Here is a 13,558-nt window from a genome sequence, read left to right as displayed (position 1 = left end):
AAAAAAAAAAAAAAAAAAAAAGAAAGAAAGAAAGAAAGAAAGAAAACTAAACTAACCCCAAAGCAAAGAAATACAAATAGTATAGAAATAAAAGATAGAAAATTGATGAAACCAAAAGTTAAGTTTTTTGAAAACATTTTTAAAGAAAGAAAACCACAACTGATTACATAGGGAGGAAAAATATATATAAAGAAATAATAATAATAACAGAATGTCATAAAAATAATTATATAGATGAAATGGACAAATTTCTGGAACAGCTTATCTACTGTAGGTGACTCAGAAAGAAATAAAACATTTGGATAGATCTACAACAAGTAAACAGAGTTGGTTATCAAAAACTTCCCACAAAGAAAAGCCCAAACCCACAGTTTCATTGGTGAATTCTATTAAAATCCAAAGAATTAATAATAATTCTCCACAAACTCTTCCAAAAAAATAAGAGGAAGGAACACTAATGAGCCAATATTACCAGTATTATGTTAACACAAAAATGAGACAAAGACATTGCAATAAAACTATAAACCAACATTCCTTATGAACAGAAATGTAAAAGTTCCCAAGAAAATATGATTAAGCTGGATCGAACAGAATATTAAAAGTCTACAGCATGACTAAGTGAGATTTATCCTAGGATTACAAGGTTAGTTCAATATACGAGCATCAACCAATGTAATTATTTGACAACTTTAATAAAGTTTTTAAAAGAGACTCATAAAAACAAAATCCAATGTGCTTTTGCAATAAAAACACTCAACTGAGGAACAGAAAGGAATCCCCTCAATCTGAGATACTGTTATCCATAGAAAAAAATCAGTCAGCATCCTAATGGCTAAAGACAGAAAACTTGCCAATGAAGATCAGAAGCAGGATAAAGATTTCTGCTCTCAACTCTCATTTAACATTGTCCCAGAGGTTCTAGCCAGAAAATTGGGCATGAAAAAGAAATGAGGCACAGACAGTGAAAAAAAGTAAAGGTATTTTTCTGCTTGCAGAAAACATCATCTTATACACGAGAGTTCCTAAAGAATCTACCAAAACATTTATTAGACCTAATCAATGATTTCAGTAAGATTACGAGACACATGATCAATATATGAGAACAATTCCACTTTTCATAGAAATAAGAATATAAAATATTTTGGATGTAAACTTAACCGAGTATATTACAAATCGTTACTGAAAGCTGATGATGTAGACCCAAACATCTGTAGGCGCTGTGCTTGTGGGTCAGAAGACTTCGTGTTGGTGATACTCCTCACACTGATCCAAAGGTTCAACCCAATTCCCACTCACAATCACAACTGCGCTTTTTACAGAGTGGGTACAGGCTGATGCTAACACAGTTGGAATTTCAAGGGATCCTGAACAGACAAAAACAATTTGAAAGTGAGGAACAACTTTGGAAAAATCAAACTTTCTCATTTAGAAATCTACCACAAATCTACAGTAATCAAGGCAGGATGGCACTGCCGTGAGGACACAGATGTCTAAGGGATAAATTTAAGAATCCAGAACAAACCCCCACGTGTAAGGTCAGCTGACTTCAATCAGGTTGCCAAGACAACTCAAGAGAGAAAACAGTCTTAAATAAATGGTGGTGGGGAAACTGTGTATCCACACGAAAAGGAATGAATAAGGGTCACTTCCTCACATCAAACAAAAAACTCATTCAAAATGTGCAAGAGTAAATCCTCCTGAGCTTGGGATTAGGCAACATTCTTAGATATAACTCCAAAAGCTCAAGTACAAGAAAGATAAGATGGGCCTCATAAAAATGAAAAATATTTGAGCCTTAATGGAAATAACTGAAAAAAAAAAGTCAAGGGGGACAGCTCAATGGTCAAGTGTTTGCCTTGCGTGCACAAAGCCTTGGGTTTGAGCCCGTCTCTGAAGAAAAGGGAGAAAGAAAAGAAGGAAATAAGAACAGAAAAAGAAAGTGAAAAGATTACCCACTAAATGGGAGGAAATATTTGAAAATATATGCCCAATGACACCTGTATTTAGAATATGTGACTCCTAAATTCAATGATAAAAAGGCAACCCAATCAAAAATGAACAAATAATGTGAATGTATATTTCTCCATTGAAGATATACAAATAGCCAAACAAGCATAAAATTATCAGAATCAATCATCAAGACACATAAAACACACACTAAGACATCATTTCACACCCACAATGATAGCTATCACTAAAAAATACACAAACCACTGAGGATGTTATCAAAAACAGGACTCTCATACAGGGCTGGCTGGAAGATAAGATGCTTTTGAAAATAGCCTGGGAGTTCCTCAAAAAGTTAAACAGAGTTAACACAGGACTGAGCAAGGGGTAGCATATGTTCACACAAAACACAAGTTCACACAAAAAGATATACACAAAAGTCTATCGTAGCATGATTCACAACAGCTGAATATTAGAAACCAAGTGTCCATCACTGATGAATGGATAAAGAAAATATAGTGTATCAGTGCTATGGAAAATCATCCAACCATAAAAAGAAAGATGTGCAATACACACTGCACATGGATGAAACCTAGCACACTGTGCTTAGTGAAAGAAGCCAGATACACAAGGCACATTCAGGGCTGAAAGGTAAATCTACACTTAGTGTAGATTAGGGGCTGCCAGAGCTGGGGTGACTCCCAAAGGATGTGAATTTCTTTTTGGGGTGATGAAATGTTCAGGAATTCTAACCCCGTGAATTACAAAAGCCATTAACACATTTCCACCAGCTTGAACCACAGATCTAATCTCTTCTATCAGTATTTTAATTAATAAAGTTAATAAAAAGCCACCTAATGGGTTATTCAGTAACACTATGTATGGTATGCTGGGGGAAGTCGTAATTAGTTTTGCATATCTAATTTGTTAAAAGTATGGAGATAAAGTTCCACGTTCTGGGTGACCATCCCATCTGCTCATGAGTCTCACAGTTCCCTACTTTATGTAGTGCAGATTTAAAGGCAAGGAAAGAGAGCCCAGCATGAAGACAGTAATCAGAGTGGAGCTCAGGGACAGGGCTGTCTCCTATTAAATATTACACTGACTGTTAGGGCTAGTGTCTAGATGTCTCCCAGAGCCCCATGCACTCATAGGTGGGGCTTTTCAGAGGTGGCTGGATCTAGGATGTGTGAATGTGGATTAAGGGTGTGTGATATCTGAATTAGTCTCCAACTCGATCAGCATAGTTCTAGGCCCCACCCTGGGTGTAGGTTGTTGGGGCCTGAGGGGACGAATGGACAAAGTGCTGACCCCGAGTCCCGGAATGCTGGTTCTCACTGGGGCACATGTGTCCCAAAGGCAACGTGCTGGAGCCAAGGCCCTCGACCCACAAACAACCCCCTAATCTCTTCTTTATTCTTGTTTCCCGTTTACACTCCCTTTTAGTCATAAACAGATGCTGTTTTATCTAGGTGTTACATCTTTAGTTTGAACAATGTGTATCTGTTCATGACTGGTTAATCATCAAACCACTGTGATCTGGCTTTTGTGTGTGGCCTTGAAACTACTATAAAGACACTGGACGAGAAATAAACTTTGCCATTAGCCATCAGCTTTTGGTCATTCATTGTGTCCACGGTCGTCTCCCCGAGTCCCCTCCTCTAGAAGGAGACCTCAACAGTAGGAGCCACCAACCAATAGCCTGACTTCAGCAAAGCAAAATGCGCCACAAAGGATGGACGGTGCAACCTTCTTCTACGAACACAGTGCGGCCATTGTTCTGGTTGTGCTGCTGGATTTACTCTGAACCTTCTTCTCAAGCCCAGCAGCAGCACAAAATGCCAGTGGCAGACTCAGGCACATCAATCAACAGACCTTATCACCAAGCAAAAACCAGGAAAACAGCTGTGGAGGGGAGAGATGGGCACAACGCAAGGCGGCAAGGCAGCATGGCCAGGGCCCTGCAGTATCCCTGGAGCCAGGTCTCGGATACCCCAGGCAGCCCCTCCAATAACCCACTTGTAGCTCCTGAACATGCGTCAGAGATGTGCCCTCAAAGGACCAGTTTGGTATTTACACAGCACTCATGTAAACTAAAGTCGCACCGGCACTGGATTTTTCAGCACTGGGTCAGAACCTTGTGTGTGAATGAGTGCTTTCTGAGCCTGAGGTGTCAGGAGCGTGCCACAGCCCGTTTCTCCTGGACCTTCCCGCACGGGCACCAGCACCGTCATCTGTGGTGCAAGTTCCCCAGCCCCTCCCTGCAGAGCAAACGATTCCCTACACTGCCCTGCACTGCAGCTGGGCACAACTTCAGGTCCGGGGCAGAGCTCAGAGTCAACATGCAGTCCCGCCTTCTCCTTTGTTTGGCAGGCCAGCCACGTTTTTAGTGCATGATGTGCACGTTCCTCGTGTGGAGCTGGTGCATGTGCCTAACACATCTTCGTGCCTTTCTTCACCCCTTTTCCTTCCCCTCCCGCCATCTCTTGGTCCCCTTCCCATTTGAGAAAGATCTATCTCCATACTTTCTATGATCTATCTTTTATTTGGTTATTTATTTGTATTTTGGGGATAGTTAAGCTTGTGTCTGATTTGTTTCACTTCACATGATGGTCTTGAGGAGCACCCATTTTCCTGCAAACGACTCGAGCCTATCCTTCTTTGTGGCGTAGGAGTACTCCACTGTGTGTGCATACCACATTTTCTTTATCCATTTATCTGTCGATGGACATACAGGTCACTTCCAAGATTTAGCCATTATGAGCTGTGCTGCTGTAAACATGGGTGTGCATGGATCACTGTAATAGGGTGTCTTTGAACTCTCTGAGGAATTCCTAGTATCATCTCGTACAACTAGTAGGAGAACAGCTGTGTTGAATGGAGCTGTTGATGGGAACATAAACCACTATGGAAATCAGCATGGAGGCTCCCCAAAAACCAAGCCTAGAAGTTCCACCTCTTGAAGTAGCTCCTGGTGAGGAACTGGCTGGAAAACACTTAGAAGCATTGCGTTTGAGACATGCATGTGCAGTGCTGTGGAACCGGGCACGACTATGACTCGCTGTCGGTCGTGTGAGTGATGTTCAGCGGAATTCCGACTTACCAGGTAGGTGCCCATTTCCTTTTCCAGGATGACTTGTTCGTAGAAGGTGGCGTCGATGTTCACCTTCAAAGCCTGGACCTTCCTCTTCACCTTCACGCTGTGCTTCTTTTGCAGCCAGTAGGGAAGAAGAGATTCCGCAATCTGGTTAATGATCTGAGAGGTGATCAGGAGGGTGGCCAAGCTCTAAGGAGAAACACACAGGTCATGCATGGCAAAGCAGCTTAAAACTGCAGGAGGCACACAGCTGTGCAATCAATAAAACGGGCACTTCAGAAAACGGTGCGGCTGGTACACAAGCTAGGGGTGGAAAAGTTGTGGGTCAGAGTCTGTGTATAACTCACACCTTCTCACGAAGAAGACAGGTTAAAACACAGATGGGTTATACCAAGAAACTGATCAGTCAAGAGCTACAGGGAACGAAGCAACTTGACATCATGTCCCCTGCCATCTCATCCTGACTGTAGCACAGGGATCCTCATGGAAAACAAGTTTGACTAAAACATTTTTTAAAAATTCAGTTACAAATTGAACCTATCCATCTTCCCTGTAGAAAGCAGAAAGGAAACAGAAAAGCCACCTGTTACACCACATCACAGGGCCACTGCCACTCCTCAGACACTCTTTCCAGTCACCCATACAGATACTTTCACAGGCTGCTTTCCTCCTTGATATTTTGGAAGTTCTGCCCACATCCCCAAGGAGCCTTTCACCTGCCTGGTGCACTGCTGCTAAGTCTCATTCCCAGCTTTCCCCGGGAAGCATTGCTTCCAAGCATCTGCGCACAGGAGCCCGGTACTGACCCTGGCGCCTGACTGGGGAAGCTGAGGTCCTGGGAAGAGCTACCCTGGGGCTTCCAGAGAGGCTGAATTAACTTCCACTCTGTCAGGCAAACAGACGCGTTTCCGCCATGCTCGTGTCGCGGGTTTTATGGCTTTTTTTGCAAAGAGGCCTTCGCCATCCTGACTGACAGATAAAGAAGCCTCTGAGGACTCAGAAATGCTACGGCCCACGGACACAGGAGCAAGGATGGGCTCTCCAGCTCGTCCACAGCACACTTGCTCGATTTCCTCCAGGTTCAGAAATAATGTTTAAAAGGTAGCGACATATCTGGCATAGTTGTTAAGAACACAACATTTAATTTTACTTTTATGAAAGCTGTCAGCACCACAACTACAAAAACTTGAAAGACTTCACAGATCTTTTCATTTCCTGAAAAACGACCCCAAGCTCTGGCACAAGTACTGAGAAGCCTGGGCCTTGAGATACAGATTAAAACCAGAATCAACGCCTCTCACTGATAACTGGCTCAGGTATGAAAAACACAATCTTGAAATTAATAATGTGTACACAATTTGTTAGTCAATATACTACATGTTCCAAAAATTACAACACACCAAAACAAATATGGGAAGAAAGAGCACTGCACAGGATTTACTGGTCTGTAAAGTTTACCAACTAGATAATTTCAAAATAAAACTCTCAAGACAAAAGCTCAACTTCTGAGCACACCTTTGCTATTCGAACTGCTTTAACAAAATGAACTATGTAACTGGTTGTACTGCCCATGTGATTACTTTTGCAAGTTATGTTTAATGCATTTCCAGGGGAGCACGGTCCATTGTGACAACTGCGTCACCTGAACACTGGGACCCGCTCCGTCATACTCACCTGGCCCAAGAGCTTCATGTCCTTCAGGACGAAGGCAATGTAGAACAGCGAGGCGAAGCAGTTTAGAAAGTTGAACTGCGGAGAGAGAGCAAAGTTAGCCGCTGCTCTGTGGGACCTCAAAACACCTGCGGAGATGGAGCCACGCACAGGGCAGGCTCTGCTCGGAAGGCGCAGCGCTCCTGCCGCACTCGCCTCCACCTCGGCCCCGCTGGGCACAGCCATCCACTCTGCAAGGGGCTCGGGGGAAATGGAAGCAGAGTCCTGCACGGCGCCCACGGCACAGTACACGACCTGGGAGTCCGGACGGAAGAATGGTATCCCAAGCCCCCGCCTGAGGGACGGAGGACAAGGCCCAGCAGGCCCTCCCGCAGGGTGTCTCCTGCCCCCATCACATGGGAGCCTGTGACACCAGCCAGCCCAGCAGAACCGGTGAAGGGGAGCCAATGAGGCCAGGGACATGCTCTCCCCAGCCCCATGGAGAGGTGCCAGGGTACCGGCAGCCATGGCAGAAAGGACCCACTACCACAGCAGAGCAGGAACAGACTCTCACACGGGGCTGGGAGGCACCACTGGAGTCGCACCCAACGCTGCACAGAGTACAGTGTCCTTGCTGGGTGGCGGACATCTCAAACGCCAGTTCTGTCCTGGCTGAATGAGACCTTCGGAGCCTTTCAGAGGCTTCGTGGCCACCTGCACCTTCTTCATGGCCAAACTGCTGAACTCTGGTCTGTCTGTGGCAGGCTTTCCACGTCCTCGCCTGCTCCTGCCTCTCTTTCACCTACTTCCTGGTGCTCCAGCACAGGTTTCTGATCTTTCAGGACCGAAACACCAGAAGGACAAATGTCCCAGGAGGACGAGCGTGAGGACCACGGGACACCACTGGGACAGAGCTCACGTCCTGCACACTACATGGGCGCCACCAGCCGGGCACAGACAGCAGATGCCCCTCCACCTGTCAAAAGTGCTGGGAACCACTGGGCTCTCGAAATTTCTCTAATAAAATTTAAAAACTGGTTTAATGCCTCTTCACCAGACAGACTGCAGGCGCCTGGAGATTGTTGAATAATAAAACATTCAAGAGGATAACTGAGAGAGTAACAGTGGAAACTTGTCTAGAAAGTGGTTCGCTTTTTACACGATGGAGATGGGCCGCAATACTAATTTCTGTAATTCGGCACATCAGACCACGTACACATCTGCCAAGGGACTGCTAAACACAGCTGCGCACATTACTTATTCATCCATCTTGCCTATTTATACAAATACGTTAACTATCTCATACCCTAAGTTAGAAGCAACTTCACATTTATGTTTCTCGATTTTGAACGGTATGCCTGTTTCATATTCAAGTGGATTTGAACATAAAACCTCTACTCACCACCAAGACTTTCAGAATGAGGTGATTCTGGTAAGCAGATTCCAATCTGTGATTCTCTGAAACATGAAGAAGAGAGGCGTTCTCTCGGGGAAGAAGACAAGGTGCGCTGCCACAGGGAAAGTGGGGTCTGGACTCGGAGCAGGCGCTTGGTGCCAGAGCTTCAGGCTCTACACACGCGGGCTGTGGTCAGCGCCCCCAACACGGGACCAGCAGGCAGGGATGCGCTTCTCCTGGTACCGCAAAGTACTATGGTCTCACATTATTTATTAAGTATTAGTGCAAAAAAGAGAGTTAGAAATTTGGAAACCATTGGCACATGATTCTACTAGACCAAAAAAGGCCCTGCAAGCTGAGCATGTGGCACATAGCTCCAATCCCAGTTACCCCAGAGGCTGAAGCAGGAGGATCATAAGTTCCAGGCCAGGCAAGGCACCTTAGCCATTTAGGCAAACTGGTCTCAAAATAAATTAAAGGGAAAAGGGCCAGGGACATAGCTTGGTCGTAGAGCACTTGCCTAGCACAGAAGGCCCTGAGTTCAAGCCCCAACATTGCAAACAAACAAACAACAAAAAAAGATGCTGGCAGCTCAGGGCTACCTAGCCTGGCAGCCCTGCCACTCGCCCCTCCCTCGGCCTGCTCGCCTCTCCCGGGGCCACTGTGGGGATCTCTGCCCTGCAGGACATGGAGGCTTGCACCATGCTGGGGCTACTGCTGTCTCCTCGCTCAGGACATCTTCGTGGTCCGTGAAATGAGGCTTAGGCTTCCCAGAAGACGACAACACGTTCACGTATTGTTGGAATGAATACGTAAACTAAACAGTGAGTGCTGTGCGGACCGAGTCCTCTTTCCCACAGATGCAGCGCGGCTGCCACCTCACCAGGCGTGATGGCCGTGCGCAGTACCCACCCCACCTGGCCCACGGGGCTGAGGAACAGCTGTCAGTCACCAGCCTGGAACCAGGAGGTGATTTCCGCACATTTCACCCTCCACAGGACACACTGTGATGGCAGAGAAGCAGAGGCCCCAGAATCGCCCGGCTCTGCTGTCAGACCTGGTTAAGCACCAACATCTTTATCCATAAAATGGTGAGATAATGTTTCCTGGGGCCTGAGAAGGTGAAAAGGAGAGACTGCAGATACAGCGTTTAGTGAGGCCCCAGGACACAGTAACTCTCAGTAACTTGGCTGTGGCCGGGCCTGATGGCGCAGCCCTGTAACTCCAGCACTCAGGAGGCTGAGGCAGGAAGATCACTGTGTGCTGGAGCCCAGCCTGGGCGACATAGTGAGTTCAAAGCCTGGTAGACTTACATAGCAAGACCCTGTCTCAAATAAACAAACAGAAACACTAAAACACAAAACGGAAATGCCCAAGAGCTGTGATAACCAGGAAACAGACACCAGCAGAGCTCGCAGCTCTGAGGAAGCCTCCCCGCAAAAGCAGGTTGGTGACATTCTGATCCCAGCCACACTGCAGGGGGTGAATAAGACCAAGAGCCACAGCTGTGAACGCTCACCCCAAGCAGTCAGGAACTCGGCAGCGTAGCGATAGAGGCGGTTCATGACCTCGATCACGATGGCGTAGAGGATGCTGGGCACGTACAGCAGGACACTGGTCCACTCGGTCCCACTCTCGTCGTGAACACCCAAGGCCCAGTCCTCTAGATCGAAGTAGATCATCATGATGTACAGCGAGAGATAGAGGCAGAGGCACACGAACGGCAGGGATACCAGGTAGATGCGCAGCTGTCTCTTGTAGCTGGGATAGAGGGGCTCCTCCCTGCCGGTGACTGGATTGATGCCCAGCGTCCCATGGAACCCGGGCCGGGGCTCCTCGAACTGTCTCTTCATGAGCAGCGTCCCCCACCGGTAGGTCATGTCAGCGCAGCCTCGCTTCCACACCTCCAGGATCACGGTGGACCAGATCAGGTTGAAGGAGGCGAAGATCACATACTTGTCATAATCCTCCCACACAAACAGGTAGTAAGGCAGCCCGATGACGGCCATGGGGATTAAGGCAAGTGTGAAATACTCCAAGAAGCCAAAGTAAAGAGCAATTGTTTCCCCGAAGTAGCCACGAATACGGTCTACAGTGGGAGAGAGAAAGAACTTCAGTGCCAACCATCCAAGGCTCCTTGTTTCCCCCGTAATCATGCTTTTTTGGGTTTTCAGGTAAGCGAAGGGCACTCTACACCCTGTGGGGCATGTCTGTGCTGCACGTGGTGCAGAGACCCCACCTGTCTCCATGGCCAGCCTCTGTTCCCCATCACAGGGCCTAGGCCTTAGCTGCCAAGGCTGCTCTGCCAGACAGCTTGACTCAGTTTCCTTTGCTTCCCCACTGGGCAGGCACTTTCTTCTCACCTTGCGCTCGCTCGACCTAGTCTCTAGGGTGATAGTGTGAGCTCAGGCAACCTCTGGAGAGACTTATTTGGGTGTCGAATCCATGCCCCCCACCTATGCGCTGAGTTGTAACTGCTGCTTGCCGAGGAGACACCCAGCTGGGCCCCACGCCGGCTCCAGAAGAGCCCGCTGGGGCACCTGCACTTCTGCTGTCACGAGCGTGCTGGCAGACTGAGGCCCCTCGGGCGCTCACGCGCTGTGAACCTGACAAGCACTAGCCGCCCACATGGGCAGCTGACACTCATGACCCCTACCTATGGGCTGACAGCGCAAGGAGAAGCGTGTGTACCAGCTGTCCTCCAGCTTCTTCAGGGCCTCGTGGTCATGCAGCGGGAACACCTGCAGCACGACGCCAGACGTGAGCAGCCGCCGCACTGGGGAGGGAAAACAACGTGTGAGAAGACATAGCTGCCCGGCAGGAGGGATGCAGCACAAGGCCAGCCCTGCTGCATCCCTGCTCCTGCTTCTCAGACTGTGAACATCTTCACTGCTGTCTCTGCCTGTGGAAGCAACAAAAGTTGACATAAAAGTCTAAAAGCTACAAAACTATATGTTAGCATAAGAGGGGCCTGTTTTCCTCTCCCTACTCCCCAAGTCATTATGTATAACCAGACTTTTAAAAATACATTCATAAATAAACCATTTTAAAACAATGGAATCATTTTACACTCATCGCACCTAGCTGCTACGATCTCTTTTCACACAGTATTTTCTACCCCTTTTCCACACCGATGTAAGTGGAACTTGAGTGCATTTTCAACCGCATCCCGATACGCCCCTGTATGAGATGCTGTCATTTAATCTCCTGAGAGATATTTATTTCCCTCTTTTGCTACGATGAATGCTACAATTCTGATACAAACACCTCTTCCCACCTGTCCACTCTTTCCCTATTATGTATACTCAGAAGTGGAACTGCCTGGTCCCGGGCAAAGATATTCTAAATCTGGACACACATTACAAACCTTCCCCTGCAATATTTTACCAATCTGCCCACTACAGTTAAAGGAGGAAAACGTTCCATTCCTTTGGTTCTTGTTGATACTGAGTATTTCCATCTTTTCTAATCTAGTTACGAAGACCAGCCCCAAACAGGACATCTCACACTCAAGCTAAGGCTGTCCACTCTCAGCTGTCATTTGACTAGTCTGGGTTAGACGCTCATGGGCATCCTCGGAAAGACAAATGAAACTAACCAGACAGTGTCTCCTAGCAACAGTGAATGAAAGGGGGCAGCGTCCCCCTACAGGAACCACAGCCACCTTGGAACGAGGTGTGTCTAGGGGACACGGAGGGCGTGGCCAGAACTTCCCGTGCTCCGCCAGAGTCCCAGTCCTGTCTCCCGCCAGGACTAGGACAGTGACCAAAGCCTCCTCGGAGACACATCTGGTCGCCTGGAGGAGCACGGCTACATGAGGGCCACTCTGCCACTTCCCTCCACTGCAGGGCGAGTTCCTCCCCTCTCCACATGGTGCCGCCCTGAACTCCTGGCCACTTGTCTCCAAAGACGGGAAGCTGGGGACAATCACAAGCCCCTTAGTAAGACAACAGCGTGGAAGAGGAACAGGGCTGCAGATTCCAGTGTGGGAATTTACAGAGAGCAGAGACAGGCGGCAGAGTCTCGGGACAGATCCCTGTGGTAAGATCTTCATGGCAATTTAACTTCTTAGAAACGAAAAAGAGATCTGACACTAAACACAGGAAAGGGCCAGGTCTGAGAGAAAGATTTGCAATGTAATGTTCCCACTATTACACCTGCTAAGGAAGTTATACAGGGGAGAAAAGACTTAAAAAGCTAAGGTTGTGGTAAAAGCCACCTTTAAGACTGGAAAAGGTATATTCTCCAAATTAACAGCAGCCACTGTACAAAGACATATGGTTGAAGTTATATAAGCCACTGGCGTTGTCAGATCCATTTTTAAAACATTTTCACTCCAAAGTGTTTCCATGGATTTCTCTTCAGCTAACGAGTAGAAGTCACCCACCCGCAGCCGTCCCCATGCTTCCCTCTTACCCTTGATCTGGGGGTGCACAGCCTGTCCCTGAGTCTTTCCTGTTATTTCCACCCTTTGCCATTGCTACTTCAACAACTAAGCTGAGATAAAGCATGTGAGTTATTATTTCACTATTTCCAAGTTATTTTATAAAACATGACTCCACCCTCCTACAGAAGACTTTCCAGGCCTCATTAAACCAGCCCGTATATTTCTAAAAATAGGACTGCAGTCAGGCACTGGGCAGGGACACAGAGCCACAAGTCGTAAGTTCCTGGGCTTCTCTTCACCCTCAGTGCTAATGCACAGTTCTAGTTTCAGCTCCTAAAAATAGAGGTTTGCTTTTAAAACTCCTCCAACCTTCTCCGGTCAGCTACAAATGTAATTCCCAACATAAGCCGGACTCTGGGAGGGAGACGGGGGACTGTGGAGCCAGGCCGGATGACAGCCACTGCAGACAGCCAGACAAATCCATCCAGTGTGCAGGACGCTGTCCGGAGCCTGGCTTCCGGCGACGCTAATGAGACAGAGCGACGGGAGTGTCCACACAGCATGGCTTCTGCCACGTGTCCACTTCAAAGGGAAAGACAGAGGCTCTCTCAGGGCTCCTTGGAGTGTGCTGGGAGGAGCAGACCACACCCCTGCAGTGAGGACACCTCACCCCTCACCCCCCACTGTCCCGCTGTGCCCAGCACCTGCCTCTACTCTGTCTGGATGAAAAAGACCCCCTTGGGGTACCTGTATTCTTAAAATACATTTATATTCCTATATTTCTGTTTTTCCCTGCTTAACATAAAAGGCACAAATACACACACGGTGAGACACAGCTGTGTGTGTGTGGGTGTGTGCGGCTTATACCCATTCACACACACGGCTGAATCCTCTTTCTTACAGTCACAGGCACGTCTCTGTCTTCTGTGCACATTCCTGATACGTGACACTGGCTTGAAACTTACTCTGTTATTTTTATAATGCCATAAAGATTTGAGAAGACAGGCAGTACCTGACTGCTCTAACCTGCCCACAGTGCACACAGAAGACGGTTCGGAGAACTACCTCAATGTTCCACAAG

General features: G+C 47.4%; 1 protein-coding gene across 3 annotated transcripts in view; it reads right to left on the bottom strand.

The window, feature by feature from the left end:
- Nucleotides 1-13,558, bottom strand: part of Ano10 (anoctamin 10) — a 105,035-nt gene that overhangs the window by 67,771 nt on the left and 23,706 nt on the right. For 2 of the 3 annotated variants that reach the window (XM_010624446.3, XM_010624445.2), the window contains 5 exons: nucleotides 10,747-10,866; nucleotides 9,610-10,179; nucleotides 8,097-8,152; nucleotides 6,719-6,793; nucleotides 5,051-5,233 (listed from right to left, as the gene is read on the bottom strand). In XM_010624446.3, coding sequence (XP_010622748.1) covers nucleotides 5,051-5,233; nucleotides 6,719-6,793; nucleotides 8,097-8,152; nucleotides 9,610-10,179; nucleotides 10,747-10,866 — 1,004 coding nt within the window. The remainder of the gene's footprint in view (nucleotides 1-5,050; nucleotides 5,234-6,718; nucleotides 6,794-8,096; nucleotides 8,153-9,609; nucleotides 10,180-10,746; nucleotides 10,867-13,558) is intronic. The other variant, XM_033762640.1, reaches the window with a different exon arrangement.

This window comes from Fukomys damarensis, unplaced genomic scaffold (genome assembly GCF_012274545.1).
Source record: "Fukomys damarensis isolate Sample0158 unplaced genomic scaffold, DMR_v1.0_HiC HiC_scaffold_12, whole genome shotgun sequence".
In the NCBI taxonomy this organism is placed as follows: domain Eukaryota; kingdom Metazoa; phylum Chordata; class Mammalia; order Rodentia; family Bathyergidae; genus Fukomys; species Fukomys damarensis.
The sequence above is the reverse complement of the archived record's forward strand: the minus strand, read 5'-3'. Positions and strand labels throughout refer to the sequence as shown.